This window comes from Rattus rattus, chromosome 2 (assembly GCF_011064425.1).
Source record: "Rattus rattus isolate New Zealand chromosome 2, Rrattus_CSIRO_v1, whole genome shotgun sequence".
Taxonomy (NCBI): Eukaryota; Metazoa; Chordata; class Mammalia; order Rodentia; family Muridae; genus Rattus; species Rattus rattus.
The window spans coordinates 155825202-155839542 of NC_046155.1; the positions used below are offsets into that span (position 1 = coordinate 155825202).

At 43.8% G+C, this 14341-nt stretch overlaps 1 protein-coding gene across 2 annotated transcripts; it reads right to left on the reverse strand.

Annotated features, from left to right (window-relative positions):
- Nucleotides 1-2735: 2735 nt before the first annotated feature.
- Nucleotides 2736-13681, reverse strand: LOC116892230 (zinc finger protein 2 homolog). Of its 2 annotated transcripts, none has more exons than XM_032893796.1 (4): nucleotides 13506-13681; nucleotides 10711-10800; nucleotides 10254-10355; nucleotides 2736-5316 (listed from the first exon to the last, which is right to left on the reverse strand). In XM_032893796.1, exons 2-4 carry the CDS (start codon nucleotides 10724-10726, stop codon nucleotides 2954-2956), a joined length of 2481 nt encoding a protein of 826 aa, XP_032749687.1. In that variant the 5' UTR covers nucleotides 10727-10800; nucleotides 13506-13681; the 3' UTR covers nucleotides 2736-2953. The 2 variants fall into 2 exon arrangements, with proteins under 2 accessions (XP_032749687.1, XP_032749686.1); XM_032893795.1 differs by having other exon boundaries at nucleotides 10674-10800; nucleotides 13506-13677.
- Nucleotides 13682-14341: the final 660 nt, after the last annotated feature.

Consider the following 14341-nt stretch of genomic DNA (forward strand, 5'->3'; position numbering starts at 1 on the left):
CTCAAGCCATCCACCACTGCAGGGTGGAATTAAAATAAACTACATGAACGTCATTGTTATGCAAATGTCAATCTCTGCTCCTCATTTATCTACTACCTGTAAACATATTGTTATTTATACCCATTTATTGCATCCTAGGCACCGACTTGTTCTTCTAGAATTTCTTTCCATAGTTTTACCTTTCTAGTCAATAAACAATGCTCATCTATTCTGAGTCCTGAGCCACTGCTAGTTCACCAGGAAGATGGAGCACTTGCCTCATGGAGATGATGAGTCACTAGAGACAGTCAGAGGCTCAATATATAAAATCACAAGTTAGTATCTGCATATGAAAGAGAACACGCTGTCATTGTCTTCCTGAATTACCTCACCTCCTATTTTCCAGTTTAACCCAGTTCCTTGTAAATTTCATTTTATGACCCATAAAACCCCACTGCATTTATACTGCAGTTCCATTACACATCTGTCTATTTTGATGAACACCTGGGCTTATTCCATTTCTTTGCCATTGGGAAGAGCAGTGGTAAACATCGATGTGCCAGTGTCTCTGTGGTATGATATAAATTCCCAGGGTGTATATCTACAAGAGAAAAGCTACATGATTGGGTAGTTTCTAATTTCAGAAACTGCCACTAAGGTTGTATAGTGAGATCTACGGTCTCAAAACCAAAACAAATCAAACAAACTAAACCCAAGAACAAAACCCCAGGCTGATTTCACTGGAGTTGCAACAAACTACATTCCCTCAAACAGTCAATAAAGGCTCCCTTTTCGTCACATCCTCAGATTTGCTGTTCATTGATGATAGCCATTTTGGACAGGTAAGGAGTTGGCTCAGGGGGTTAAACACTTTAAAAGAATTTGACTGTATGTCTTCTTCATAGAGTTCTCTCCTCAGTTCCTTGTCCCGAGTCTTTATGGGCATGTTTTTCTTGTTTGCTGTTTTACAGTCTAGGCCTTTTAAAGCATTAAACCATGATTCATAGGGAATGGACTACTGCAGCCCAGGCTTGTTTCTGTCAACAGAGCAGAGCTGCCGCCTCAGTTGAACCCAGTTACTGTTGCTTTGGCTCCCCCTTTTCTGATTATTCCCCTTCTCCCTTCCCAGGAAGTTATCACAAGTCTGTTGTTGTTGTTGTTGTTGTTTTTCCTGAGTCAGGGTCTCTCCCTGTGTCTCTAGCACTGGTTGTTCTGGAACTCACTATGTAGACAGGGCTGCCCTTGAGCTCACAGAGTTCTGTCTGCCTCTGGATTATGGTATTTCAACCTCATGGAATACCATGCTGCCAACAAAGGTATGTATTTTAGGGTAGAAAAACAATACCCACAGAGATGTGGTTTTTAGAAGACAAAGAGATTCTACACAGGAATATGACTTGGAGAATAGTAATGTATGCAGCACATATTGTCAGATATATTGCGAGGAGGCAGACAGTAAATATTCGTAGCTCGGTGATCACAACTACTCAGTTGTGCTGGTGGAGCAACAAACCCAGAATATATACAAATGAACAAAGCTGTGCCGCATAAAACTTTATTTAAAAAATCAAGGCAGGCGTGGTGGCATATGTCTTTAGGCTCAGCACATAGAAGACAAAGGCAGATGGGTCTCTGTGAGTTCAAGACCAGCCTGGTAAGCTGCAGGTCAGCCAAGGTTACGTAGTGAGACCCTGTTTCAAGAAAAAAAAATAAAACCAAAAAACCAAAACCAAAACAAACCAAAACCAAAACAAACAAACAAAAAACCCCAAAAAACAAAAAGCCACCAACAACAGGCTCAACGGTTAATGGCACATGTCAAGCTCAATTCCTGGGACCTGAATGTTGTTAACAAAAAACAAACTCCCACAAATAGCTCTCTGACTTTCACACATGTGCCGTGGCACTCATGAACATACACACACACACACACACACACACACACACACACACACACACCCCACTATTTATTATCTTATGTGTATTAGAAGCTGATAGAAAACTATGAAGAAGTAGCCTTCAATGATTCTGTAGTGAGTGGTTGGGTCTGCCTATGTAGTTCACTACAGATGGGACCTGTGGAAAAAAGGTCAGAGGAGCTAACATGAAAGAGAAAAGTTATAATATAAGGAACAGTAAATGCTATAGAATTTCACTTATGGATTTATCTCAAAAGTTCCTTTTATATGATAAAAAGATTCCTAATTATTGATAGTGCAGCCTCAAGTTGGTGTGACTAGGGGACAGACCTGTCAACACAACTTAGATTGTTAAAAAAAGAAACTCCTTCTAGGCAATAAATTCTGTGCAAACCCCACAAATCTGAGGTAGTACATACCTAAGAACCGATGTCATATAAACAAAAAGTGTGCAATCAGACATACATATTAGACACACTTTGACAGAGAACACTGTCTTATTTCCTTTCTTGCATTATAGAAACATTATCCTACAATAAATAGGAATATTGTTGATACGAAAATCCCCAAAACTTTCCTATAGTCTGGTAACAAATGTGTCTTTTGCCATTTTCTATAGAAAAGTATTTCTCATTCTGTTGCTTTAGGGTTTCCTCCTAGGATGAAATCTGAAATCATATTACAAATAATGTGTTTATCAACAAGGAGTGCAATACAGAAAGTTCATTTAAAACATTCTCTTCAAGTAATTTAAAGACCATACTGAGGAGTTAGGAATGTGTTTACAGACTATGAGGAAACGTGCGTCACACAAAAACCAAGCCTGAAAGAACTGCGTCTGGTATGAGGTGCTTGGCATTTATTATAACCTGACACACTGTTAAAAGCCTTTCAACACTCAGAACACAGTAGTATCTTTCTCCAGTCTAAATCCAGTGCTGCACCTCCAGTTGGGATGCACTGCAGGGCGAATTCTCATCCCCTCTACATTCCTGTGTAGGAATGATGATGGGTCTAGGGTGGGTTGTATTATGGGACAATTTCCTATGGCTTTCCTAAGGCTTCTTGCAAGTGTGAGTCCGCTGATGGCATTTCAACACAGACTTCTGGAGGAAGGCCTTCCCACATTTTTGACAGACAAAAGATCTCCCCTTCGTGTGAGTCATCTGATGTCTAGGTAAAGACGACTTATTGTAGAAGCCCTTCCCACACTCGGGGCACACGTAGGGCTTCTCGCCTGTGTGAATTTGCTGATGGGATGTCAGTGCTGACTTCTGGATGAAGGTCTTCCCACATTTTTGACAGACAAAAGGTCTCTCCTTAGTGTGAGTCATCTGATGTCTGTGCAAAGACGACCTGCCGAAGAAGCCCTTCCCACATTCGGGGCACACGTAGGGCTTCTCGCCCGTGTGAATCCGCTGATGATCTCGAAGCTGGCCCTTTGAAGCTAGGGCTTTCCCACAGTCACCGCATTTGTAAGGCTTTTCCCCAGTGTGTATTCTCTGATGTGTTCGCAGTACTGACTTCTGACTGAAGGCTTTCCCACACTCGCTACAAATATGGTGTTTTTCTCCAGTGTGAATTTTCGTGTGTAGATTGAGGGATGATCTTCGGCTGAAGGCCTTCCCACATTCGGAACATGCGTAAGGTGTCTCCCCAGTATGAATTCGTAGATGCTCTTTCAGTTGGGAGGAATTACTGAACGACTTCCCACAGTAGTTGCATTTGTAAGGTCTCTCCCCTGTGTGGATTCGATGATGGACTGTCAGCTGCGATGTGTGGCTGAATGATTTCCCACAGTAACGACACGGATACGGCTTCTCTCCCGTGTGAGTTTGCTGATGAGATGTCAACTGTGACCTCTGAAAGAAGGCCTTCCCACATTTATGACAGACAAAAGGTTTATCCCTAGTGTGAGTTATCTGATGCCGTAGGAAACCTGACCTACCATGGAAGCCTTTTCCACATTCAGTACACACGTAAGGCTTCTCCCCTGTGTGGATCCGCTCATGTTCTTCCAGCTGGTACTTAGAAGCCAAGGCTTTCCCGCAGACGCTGCACTTGTGAGGCTTCTCCACCTTGTGAATCCGGCGATGCACATTCAGGGTGAATGAGTACGTAAAGGACTTGCCACAGTCCCGGCACTTGTAGGGCTTCTCCCCCGTGTGAACTCGATGGTGCATCTTCAGTTGGGATGCGTAAGTAAACGCCTTCCCGCAGTCGGCGCATTTGTGAGAATTCTTCCCCAGGTGAAGTCTCTGGTGCGTGCTGAGCTCTGACTTCTGGCTGAACTCTTTCCCGCACTCGCTGCACGCATGGTGTGTTTGTCTGCTGTGGATCTTCTGGTGAACGGTGAGGCTTGACTTTCGCTTGAAGCCCTTCCCACAGTCACCACATTCGTAAGGCTTCTCCTTCATATGAATCTGATAATGCACCTTCAGTCGGGACGTACAGCTGAACAGTTTCCCACAAATGGTACATTTGTAAGGCTTCTCCCCAGTGTGAATCGTCTCATGCGTGCTGAGGATTGATTTCTGCTTGAAGGCCTTCCCACACACGGGACACACGTAAGGTCTCTCGCCTGTGTGTATTCGATAATGTACCTTCAGCTGGGATGTGTTGTTGAATGATTTGCCACAGTCCCGGCATTCGTAAGGTTTCTCTCCAGTGTGAATTCGATGATGGACCTGCAGGTTGGATGTTCGGCTAAACGATTTCCCACAGTCGGGACACTCATAAGGTTTCTCTGGGTGAGTTTCTTGATGGGAGGCAAACTCTGTCTTCTGGAGGAAGGCTTCCTCACACTTGTGACAGACAAGAGGTCCTTCTCCGGTGTGAGCTGTCTGATGTTGACAGAAAGCAGACGCATTGTCGGTCCTTCCTCGTTCCGTGCCTTCATCTGGCTTCTCGTGAGAATGGACTTCTTTCTCTGCAAGTGGTTGTTTGTGGATGGGAACTTTTCTGCACTGGTCACCTTCGCACCGCCCTTCGTGAGGAACTGTACAGTTAGCGTCTTGCATGCAGAGTCGACCAGACGTAACAATGTCATTAAGCTGCTTTGTGACGTTGCCTTGTTCTTCACCATTTGCTTCAAGGTTGCGCTTCAAATGTTTCGCAAGTGACTTTGGAGCTCCCTTTTGTGTAGAAATAAGGTTAGATACCAAGGGGGTGGTTTTCCTGGGCTCTTTACAACCACAGTCTCTGTCTGTGTTCTGTGTTTTCTTGTTGAGGAAAGCACCAGGACTCCAGGGTGGGATCTGGCTTTGCCAATCTCTTTTTGTAAGGTCGGGGTCTTGCCACAGTACTTCTAAAATAGAGCACCACAAACCATGCCCTGAGAGTGCACTCGCCTTTCTGGTTTGAAATGCTGCATTCTCGGAAGCTTTCTGTCGGGGAGTGTAAAACTCTGATTCCACTTCTGGGAGAAGAAAAGAGATGAAAAGAATATGCACAGTGAACAGGATGGGTGAGAAATCACAGAGTTAACAGACAAGCACAAAAAAACCTCTGTGAGGTACTCATGCCAACAAGCAGAACATGCCTACATCCCTAGGACATGCCGAAGTTTAGCTGTGGGACACTAACCATCAGGCAACTTTCTTTATGATGGAAACTTACTCATTTTATCCCACAAACCATCTCATAAAGCAATTACAATTGCTTTCCCTGTTTTTCAGATGAGGAAATGTGAATGCCTAGGTCAGTGGTCACGATGGCTGTACTAGTCTGTGGAGAAGACTGTTTAGACAAAGGTAATGAATTTGACTGACGTATGAGACCTAGTAGGCTGAGGTGTAGGGGAAGAAACTGTGAAAGCTGCTATGAGGTAGTCTCGCTGGACGACCATGTGTTAAAAAGGAACAGAGACCAGCAGAGCAGTGGACTTAATCGGTTCTAGAGAAAGGCATATTCATGCCTTTGGCCCACTTTTTTCATCTACTTAAGGACTTATATATTCACGTCACTCACTGTTGTTAGGGATGGAAGTTTACTTAATCTAGGAAAGCACTCTCTATCTTTGAACCATAACCTAACACCAGTGCATTTTCCCTTTTTTTTTAGACATCCATTTACACATATAGTGGCCTTCCCTTACTTTTCTGATCTTAACTCTATGCGAGCAGTTAAAAGCATTTGCTGCTTTTGCAGAGGGCTGGAGTTTAGCTCCCAGCACTCTCGCAGGAACCTGTTAACTCCAACCCCAGAGGATCCGACATCCTCGTCTGGACTCTGTGGAAACTCTGACACACGTGGCATTTATTCACACACACACACACACACACACACACACACACACACACACACACAGAGAGAGAGAGAGAGAGAGAGAGAGAGAGAGAGAGAGAGAGAGACAGAGACAGAGACAGAGACAGACAGAGACAGAGAGAGAAAAGAGACAGAGAGACAAGACAGAGACAGAGAGAGATCAAATAAGGAATATCTACAACACCGATCACACATGTCTAAGGGATATCTACAGAATATCCCAGCCAACGGAAATGGAACACAGTCCTTCTCAGCAGCCCGTGGACGATTCTCAAACACCAGAACACATGCCAGGCTACACAGCAAATCTGAACAGTACAAAAAAGCTGAAACAATGCTCCGTATCTTAAAAGGCCATAATGGAATAAAACAAAAAGAGAAACAAAGAAATAAAACAAGAAGAGAAACCACAGAAACTGCACAGATACATGGACGTAGATCAGCCTATTCTGAATTAGCAGTGAGTTGTAAAGAAATCAGGGAGGAAATGAAAACATTTCTGGAACAAAATGGAGAGGAATGCCAATTTACCATGATCTTTGGATACAGCTAAGACAGGTCCAAGAGAAAGTTGATATCTGAGATATTTACATTAAAGAAATCAGAGTTCAATCTAAGGTTGCAACTCTCAAAAAATGAAGAAAAAGGCAAAATCCAAAGTAGTAAATGAAAAAAAAAAAAAAACCTCACAGAACAATACACAGAAAGAAACAGATAAATGAGATTGGGGCTAGAAAAGATACCTCAGTTGTTCAGAGCACTGACTGCTCTCCCAGGGAACCCAGGCTCAGTTCCTGGCACCCACATGGCAGCTCACAACACGGAAAGACCAGTCCTACGGGATGCCCTCTTCTGGCCTCTGTGGGCACTGCACATACATGGTACACATATGTTTGTGTGGGCAAAACACCAACCCATACACACTTTAAAAAAAGTGAAATTGGGGTTGGGGATTTGGCTCAGTGGTAGAGTGCTTGCCTAGCAAGCACAAGGCCCTGGGTTCGGTCCCCAGCTCCGAAAAAAAAGAAAAAAAAAGTGAGATTGAAAAACTCCTAGCCAATCCGACAGGGAAAAGAGAGTCACATTAACAAAATTAGAAATGAAAAAGAGGATATTTACAATGGATTCCAAAGAAATCTAGCAGTTTACTAGAAATCTTACATTAAAAAACAAACCAAAAAAACCCTGGAAATGTTAGAATAAATGATTAAAAATTTAACCACATATGACCTATGAAAGTTAAAATCTTGATGGGTACAGTAGGGCAGGCCTTTGATCACAGCACTAGGGACGCAGAGGCAGGTGGATCTCTGAGTTCAAAGCCAGCCTGGTCTACAGCGTGAGTTCCAGGACAGATAGAGCTACATGGTGAGTCCATGTCTTGAAAATCAACAACAAAAGAAAACAATAAAACAAACAAAACGCCCAAGGAAATTAAATCAAGAAGATACAAACAGAATAGATTCATAAGAGGCAGAGTAAAGTATATTCATACGAAGAAAAGCCCAAGAGAAGATGCACTGGGGGGGTCTGCCCAAACCTTTAAGGAACAGGTAATGGCAACACTCCTTAACCCTTCCATAAAGTAGAAAGGGAGAAACACTAAAAGGCACACTGTACAAAGCTAATATTGGTATCTAACACCCAAACTGGATAAGGACACAACAGAACAACAACAACAACAACAACAACAACGGAAACTACAGAATAATTTCCTTGATGAAAATGGACACAAAACATCTTAGGAAAAATTTTCAAAACACATTCAAGAATATATTAGGAAGCATCTTTAACAAACTGTGCTGGGACAACCTGTAAAAAAATGAAACTGGATCCCCATCTTTTTTGTCTTTTTTCTTAAAAAAGATTTATTTACTTTATCTCATGTATGGGTGTTTGCTGATAGTGCCTGGGGGGATCAGAAGAGGAAGTCACGTTCCCTAGGCCTAGACAGCTGTGAGCTGCCTCACGGGTACTGGGAACCAAACCTGGGCGTTGTGGAGAGCAGCAAGTCTCTTTACCCCCAACAAACAACTTAGACTGAAAGACTTAGTAATGACATTCTGAAACTGCGGGAGGGAGGCAAAAGCAAGACTTAGAGGTACAGGCATGGGCTAGGAATTCTAGAAAAAGACTCAGTAGCACAGGGGAAAAAAAAAAACAATCTGACGAATGGATAGGTGGGGTTATATAAAAACATGCACAGCAAAAGAAATGAAGAGGTGGCCTATATAACGGGAAAGGATTTTTCTAACTACAGATTAATATACAGACTATGCAGAAATTCCCCAATCAAGCAAGAGGTAATACATTTAATGGATAGTTCTCAAGAGGCATACGAATGGCCAATATATATTTTAAAAATGTGTTCAATATTTTTAGTCATCAGGGAAACACAATTTAAAACTTCCCTCACATTCTAGGTCACCCCAGTCAAAATGGCTATTAAGAAAAGAAACAGGGCTGGAGAGATGGCTCAGGGGTTAAGAGCACTGACTGCTCTTCCAGAGGTCCTGAGTTCAATTCCCAGCAACCACATGGTGGCTCACAACCATCTGTAATGGAATCCGATACCCTCTTCTGGTGTGTCTGAAGACAGCTACGGTGTACCCACATACATAAAGTAAATTATTAAATCCTTTATTTTAAGAAAAGAAAAGAAACAAACAACAAATGTCAGCAAGGAAAGCTATGTCCCTGTGCACCACTACAGGGTGTGCCAACTGCTGTAGCCACCAAAGAAGCCAGGGCGGAAGGTCCTTAAAGAACTCAAAATGGAACTATCATATGACCCAGCCAGACCAAGCCAGCCAGACCAAGCCAGCCAGACCAAGCCAGCCAGACCAAGCCAGCCCATATACCTGAGGGACTCTGTATGGATGTAGGCAGACATACTTGCACAGCCGTACTTATGCTGCAGTGAGAAAGGGAACCGATGCCTCTTGACAGATGAAAGCAGTAAGAGAATGTAGAACACATGTCTCATAGGGTTTTAGCTAGCCACAACAAAAACAAAACAAAACAAAACAAAACACCCAAAACACAAAATCCTCACAACTGCAGTAAAATGGATGGACTTGACATGATGTTAGGTGAATTAAGTGACACTCAAAGACAGAGTACCATATTCTTGTCTTACAGGTGGACTCTAGATTTTAATTTCTGTATGTGTATATATAGGTTATGTCCGCATGTGTTATATGTAAATTGTCAAAGGAGAAAAGGGACTTCAAAAATTGGATCTTAAAGGAGGAAGAAAAAAAGAAAAAGAGTAGTGGAGCATATGTGGCATGCAGGCAGAAAGGAGACAATTTGTGGCATGGAGAGGGTCCAACAAGAGGGGGCTGGAGGAGGTCACTGGGGAAAGGGCCAGGAGAGGAAAACGCATGAGAGCTATCACAAGAAAATGACGATGAAACTAACTTAAAAATACCCAACTGAACCATCACCAACTGTGCTAAAAGCTTTGTATATCACTAGCATATCTTATCCACATTGACACATACATCTGTCTGCCTATATATCTGCCACACTGGGGACTGAACCCAAGGCTCGATACATGTCAGCCTGCCACTCCACCACGGAGATACGCATCCTCAGCCCTAACCATGGTCATCGGGAAAAAAGAGACCAATTTCCTCCCTGACCAACACATGTATCCGTATTCTCAATCACTACTGAGTTTCCTTCATCTTGTTGACAGTTTGGTAATGCCCAGTGGAGACAAGCAAGGTGTGCAAACAGGAATCCAGGTATCGACCTCCAGGAGAATAGGGTTGGTGATCAACTTAGGTCTTGTTATCTGCACGATGAGGCAGCTGACGACCCACTATTCACCTCCGAAGAGTCTCATCCTCACTCTTAGTCCACAGTTACACAGTACTGCAGGGTTAGCTGTAGAGTTGGTGTGGGAGGCAAAGCTTGGTACCCATGACCCTGGCCCACATTCACAATGCACTGTGGCATTAGCTATAAAGAGTGGGGGAAGGAGGCAAGCCTGATGTCCACCACTAGGAGAAGGGATGAACGAGGAAGTTTGGTAATGGCCCAGTAATAACATCCACCTCCGTCTAGGTCCTGGTCACTCACCTTGACACCAACACTGATGATGTGGGAACTTAGCCTCTCCTGCCTGTGCCTTCTTTCTTTTCTTTATCCTGAAGATGGCCCCAGGGCTGGGAATAGGGTAGCCTGTAGTTGGAAGAATATCTGCTCAGTGTGTAGCTTTAGAGCTCATCCAATGGGCTTTGCACTGGCTGATTGGGAAATCAGTATTTTGTACTGGGCACAAAGTAATTAACTTGGAGTGTCAAAAAGTAATGAATTATCGGGACAAACCATGGGGTAAAAACCATGATACACTTTTGATACCCCACTACGTTCTAAGAAAAGGAGGAAATAGTTTCAACGAAGCCCACCCTGGACCCCCAGCCAGCCATGCTCGCTCACTGCCATGCTCACCCACTGCCATGCTCACCCACTGCCATGCTCACCCACTGCCAGGCTCACCCACTGACAAGAGGTGGCTGTAGATCTCCAGCATCACCTCCTGGTACAGGCATCTCTGGGCAGGGTCCAGGCGCCGCCACTCCTCCTGGCTGAAGTCCACAGTCACATCCTCAAAGGACACCAATCTCTGTAACACAAAACGTAGCACTGTAAGATGCTATAACACACAAAGTGCAGTCCATTCTGAGTTGCTCTTCACTGAAGAGGCAGGCATGGCACACAGCGAAGTGGTTCAGTGACTCTTGAATGGTGACAGATCATTTGGCTTTCCAGACAATTTCTATTTCATATTAAATGAATAATATATTATATAAATATGTATTATCTAATGTATATTATATAAATATTTAAGAAGTTAGAGTTTATAAAACTCTTGTACACTAGGATTTTCATCCCCCAAGCAGCCAGAAATACTTCACTAATACTTCAAAAAGGAAGAAGCACCCCGACACCTAGAGCTAACATTATCCTAGGCTTCAGGGAAGGCAGCTCAGTGGAGTGGTGAATTATCATGATTCATTGAGAACGGAGTGAGGGGGGAACACTCAAGACTGAAGACTTTGCACAAAACCAACAGCGCTGTTTCGTTTTAACTTGGGGAATTAATTTTCATTTTCACTAATTTAGAAAAATCAGACACCAAAACACCTCTAGTATCCTTGGACATAAATAGTCCATCCATGAGTCAGAAGACAGCTCACTGAAAGACGATGATGACATCATCATCATCACCACCACCACCACCACCACCACCATCATCATCATCATCATCATCATCATCATCATCATCATCATCATCATCATCATCATCAAAGCTTGTTATTGCCTTTTAAAACAACAGTAACAGGCGGTGTGATGCTCACCTTTAATTCTAGTACTCTGAAGAAAAAGGCAGGTGGATCTCTACCAGTTCGAGGCTAGTCTGGTCTAGACAATGAATTCTAGCCAGAGAAGGCTACACAATGAGACTCTGTCTCAAACAGACAAACAAAACAATAACAACTATCAGACAGATTAGAAAGTATGACTGAGATAGCCTGCCAGTAAAAAACGAAAAACCAAAAACCAAAACTTGGAACCAGAGAGTTAGAGTGGAGGAGATGGCACAGCAGGTAAAAATGCTTGTTGCCCTGCCTGATGATGACCTCGATCACCAAGATACACAAAGTGAAAGGAGAGAGACCCCTAAAAGTTGTCCTCTGACTTCCACACAATGCCTGGGTAAGCACGTACCACTCCCCACAATGAAGGAAAACAAAACCTAAAAATCAATAATTAAAAAGTACAGTGGAGGGGCTGGAGAGATGGCTCAGTGGTTAAGAGCACCGACTGCTCTTCCTGAGGTCCTGAGTTCAAATCCCAGCAACCACATGGTGGCTCACAACCATCTGTAATGAGATCTGATGCCCTCTTCTGGTGTCTGAAGGCAGCTACAGTGTACTCATATACAATAAAATAAAATCTTAAAAAAAAAAATTAAAAAAAAAAAAGTACAGTGGAGAACCAAGTTTGAACAACAGGATTTCTAAAAGGGAAAGTGAAAAGGAAATAAGTTTCTGACGTGTGTGGCACACAGGTGCTTCAGGGAGAATAAGGAAGTGATTCCCAACTTATACATGGAATGTAGCCAAGGACAAGTGTTGCTACAGAAATATTTCCAAGGCATCTCTAAATGTGTGCATATATCTGACAAATTATTTCATATATAAGTAATGAAATGTATGGTATATTGGAAGAATCTGATCCAACCGGGGAGCTGTGTGAGAAGCCTCTGAGTGCTTGTGAGAAAACAAGACAAGATCTTGTGACCTCCATTTCCTCAAAAACCGTGGAGTTGTTCTTGGAATGTACTTTTATCCTCCTCCCAGGTAAAGTGGTTAGCAGTGAATTTACTTCTGATTACTCATTACAACTGGGTTTCATTATTTGTTTATGTGTCTCTGTGGAATAACATGGTTTTGCCGTGTGTAGCTTGCCTGCCCCATAAGCAAGGGACCATAAGTCCCTTGAGATTGGATACCTTATGCATGTGACTCCCTTTAATTCTCTGAGTATAAATTATCTGACCTTGGAATAAAGTTGGTCACTGCAAAAGACTTTAGTCTGCCTCTGTGATAGTTCGTATATGCTCGGTCCAGGGAGTGGCACTATTAGAAGGTGTGGCCCTATTGGAGTAGATGTGGCCTTGTTAGAGTAGGTATATCACTGTGGATGTGGGCTTTAAGACTGACTGGAAGCCAGTATACTTCTAGCAGCCTTCAGATGAAGATGTAGAACTCTCAGCTCCTCCTGCACCATGCCTGCCTGGATGCTGCCATGCTCCCACCTTGATGATAATGGATTAAACGTTGTCCTTGTAAGAGTTGCCTTGGTCATGGTATCTGCTCACAGCAGTAAAACCCTGACTAAGACAATCTCATTTCTCAGCTCCGTTCTCCCAGGTCTCACTGCCTCTAGAGCAGCAAACAGTATGTTTTTGGCAAGGCGTTCTCAGACACTCATCGTCTCTAAGACTTACCTGCCATGCATCCACATCAAATGAGCTCCTTCAGGAGACTCACAAAATGACAATGGCTATCAGACGCGACAAGAAGATACAGGATTGAGGACCCTTCAGGGGACACAGCTTTGAGGGCTGCATCTACCTAAGCACCAGGAGGCAGGACAATGAGTAACATGAAAGGACAGGAGGTGCAGGAGCACTGGCCCCTGTGGTCTGCTCCTAGCTGGAGGAACACCTTCTGCCTCTGGAATGGGGGGGGCCAGCACCTGCTATTTCCCATGTCTGTCCTCCAGTTTTAAAGAACTGAACCCTGGGCAGCTGGTGCTTACCTCACATGACCCATCCTGCTCCTGTGGGTGCACCCTCTGGGGCTTCTGGGACAAATTCATGTCAACAGGTATGTTTCCTCTCTTGCCTCTTTGCTGGCAGATCCAATTTTCTCAGGAACCGAAAGCTGAGTGAGGGTCTAGAGGTTGCCAGGAGAGCAGCTGAGCAGACAGGACATCTGTGTTGAGGTAAAAAAAAAATCCCACAGCCTGGATGATGTGGCCTGACTGAGGTCTAAAGAGACAGCAGAAAGCCCCAGTGAGGGAATGACTTCGTGTCCTCATCTTTTACCTATGAGTTTCTGAGCGGCCAAGATGTCACGGTATAGACGTGCTAGACCAGACAATGCTCAAAAAAACCCTGTCTGGTATTGACCAGGGTGATGACAAAGAAAACCCAAACACCATAGTCTGGGGGTTGAGGAGATGATACAGTGGATAAGAGAGCTTGCTGCAGACTATACATGGACTGACCCTGGACTCCAACTGCATATATAGCAATGAATAGCCTAGTAAGAGCACCAGTGGAAGGGGAAGCCCTTGGTCCTGCCAAGACTGAACCCCCAGTGAACGTGATTGTTGGGGGGAGGGCGGTAATGGGAGGAGGATGGGGAGGGGAACACCCACAAAGGGGAGGGGGAGGAGTTAGGGGGATGTTGGCCCGGAAACTGGGAAGGGGAATAACAATCGAAATGTAAATAAGAAATACTCACGTTAATAAAGATGAGAGAGAGAGAGAGAGAGAGAGAGAGAGAGAGAGAGAGAGAGAGAGAGAGCTTGCTGCACCAGCACGAGAACCTGAGTTCAAATCCCCAGCAATCTGAAAAAGGCAGGTTTGG

Excerpts from the sequence above, each read along its gene's own strand:
- LOC116892230 (XM_032893795.1), bottom strand. The coding sequence starts at position 13,565 with ATGAATTTGTCCCAGAAGCCCCAGAGGGTGCACCCACAGGAGCAGGAT. Across the intron at positions 10,356-10,673 it reads CAGCCACCTCTTGTCAGTGG|GCTACCCTATTCCCAGCCCT; the intron begins GTGAGCCTGGCA and ends TTCCAACTACAG. Across the intron at positions 5,317-10,253 it reads TCATCAGTGTTGGTGTCAAG|AAGTGGAATCAGAGTTTTAC; the intron begins GTGAGTGACCAG and ends TTCTTCTCCCAG.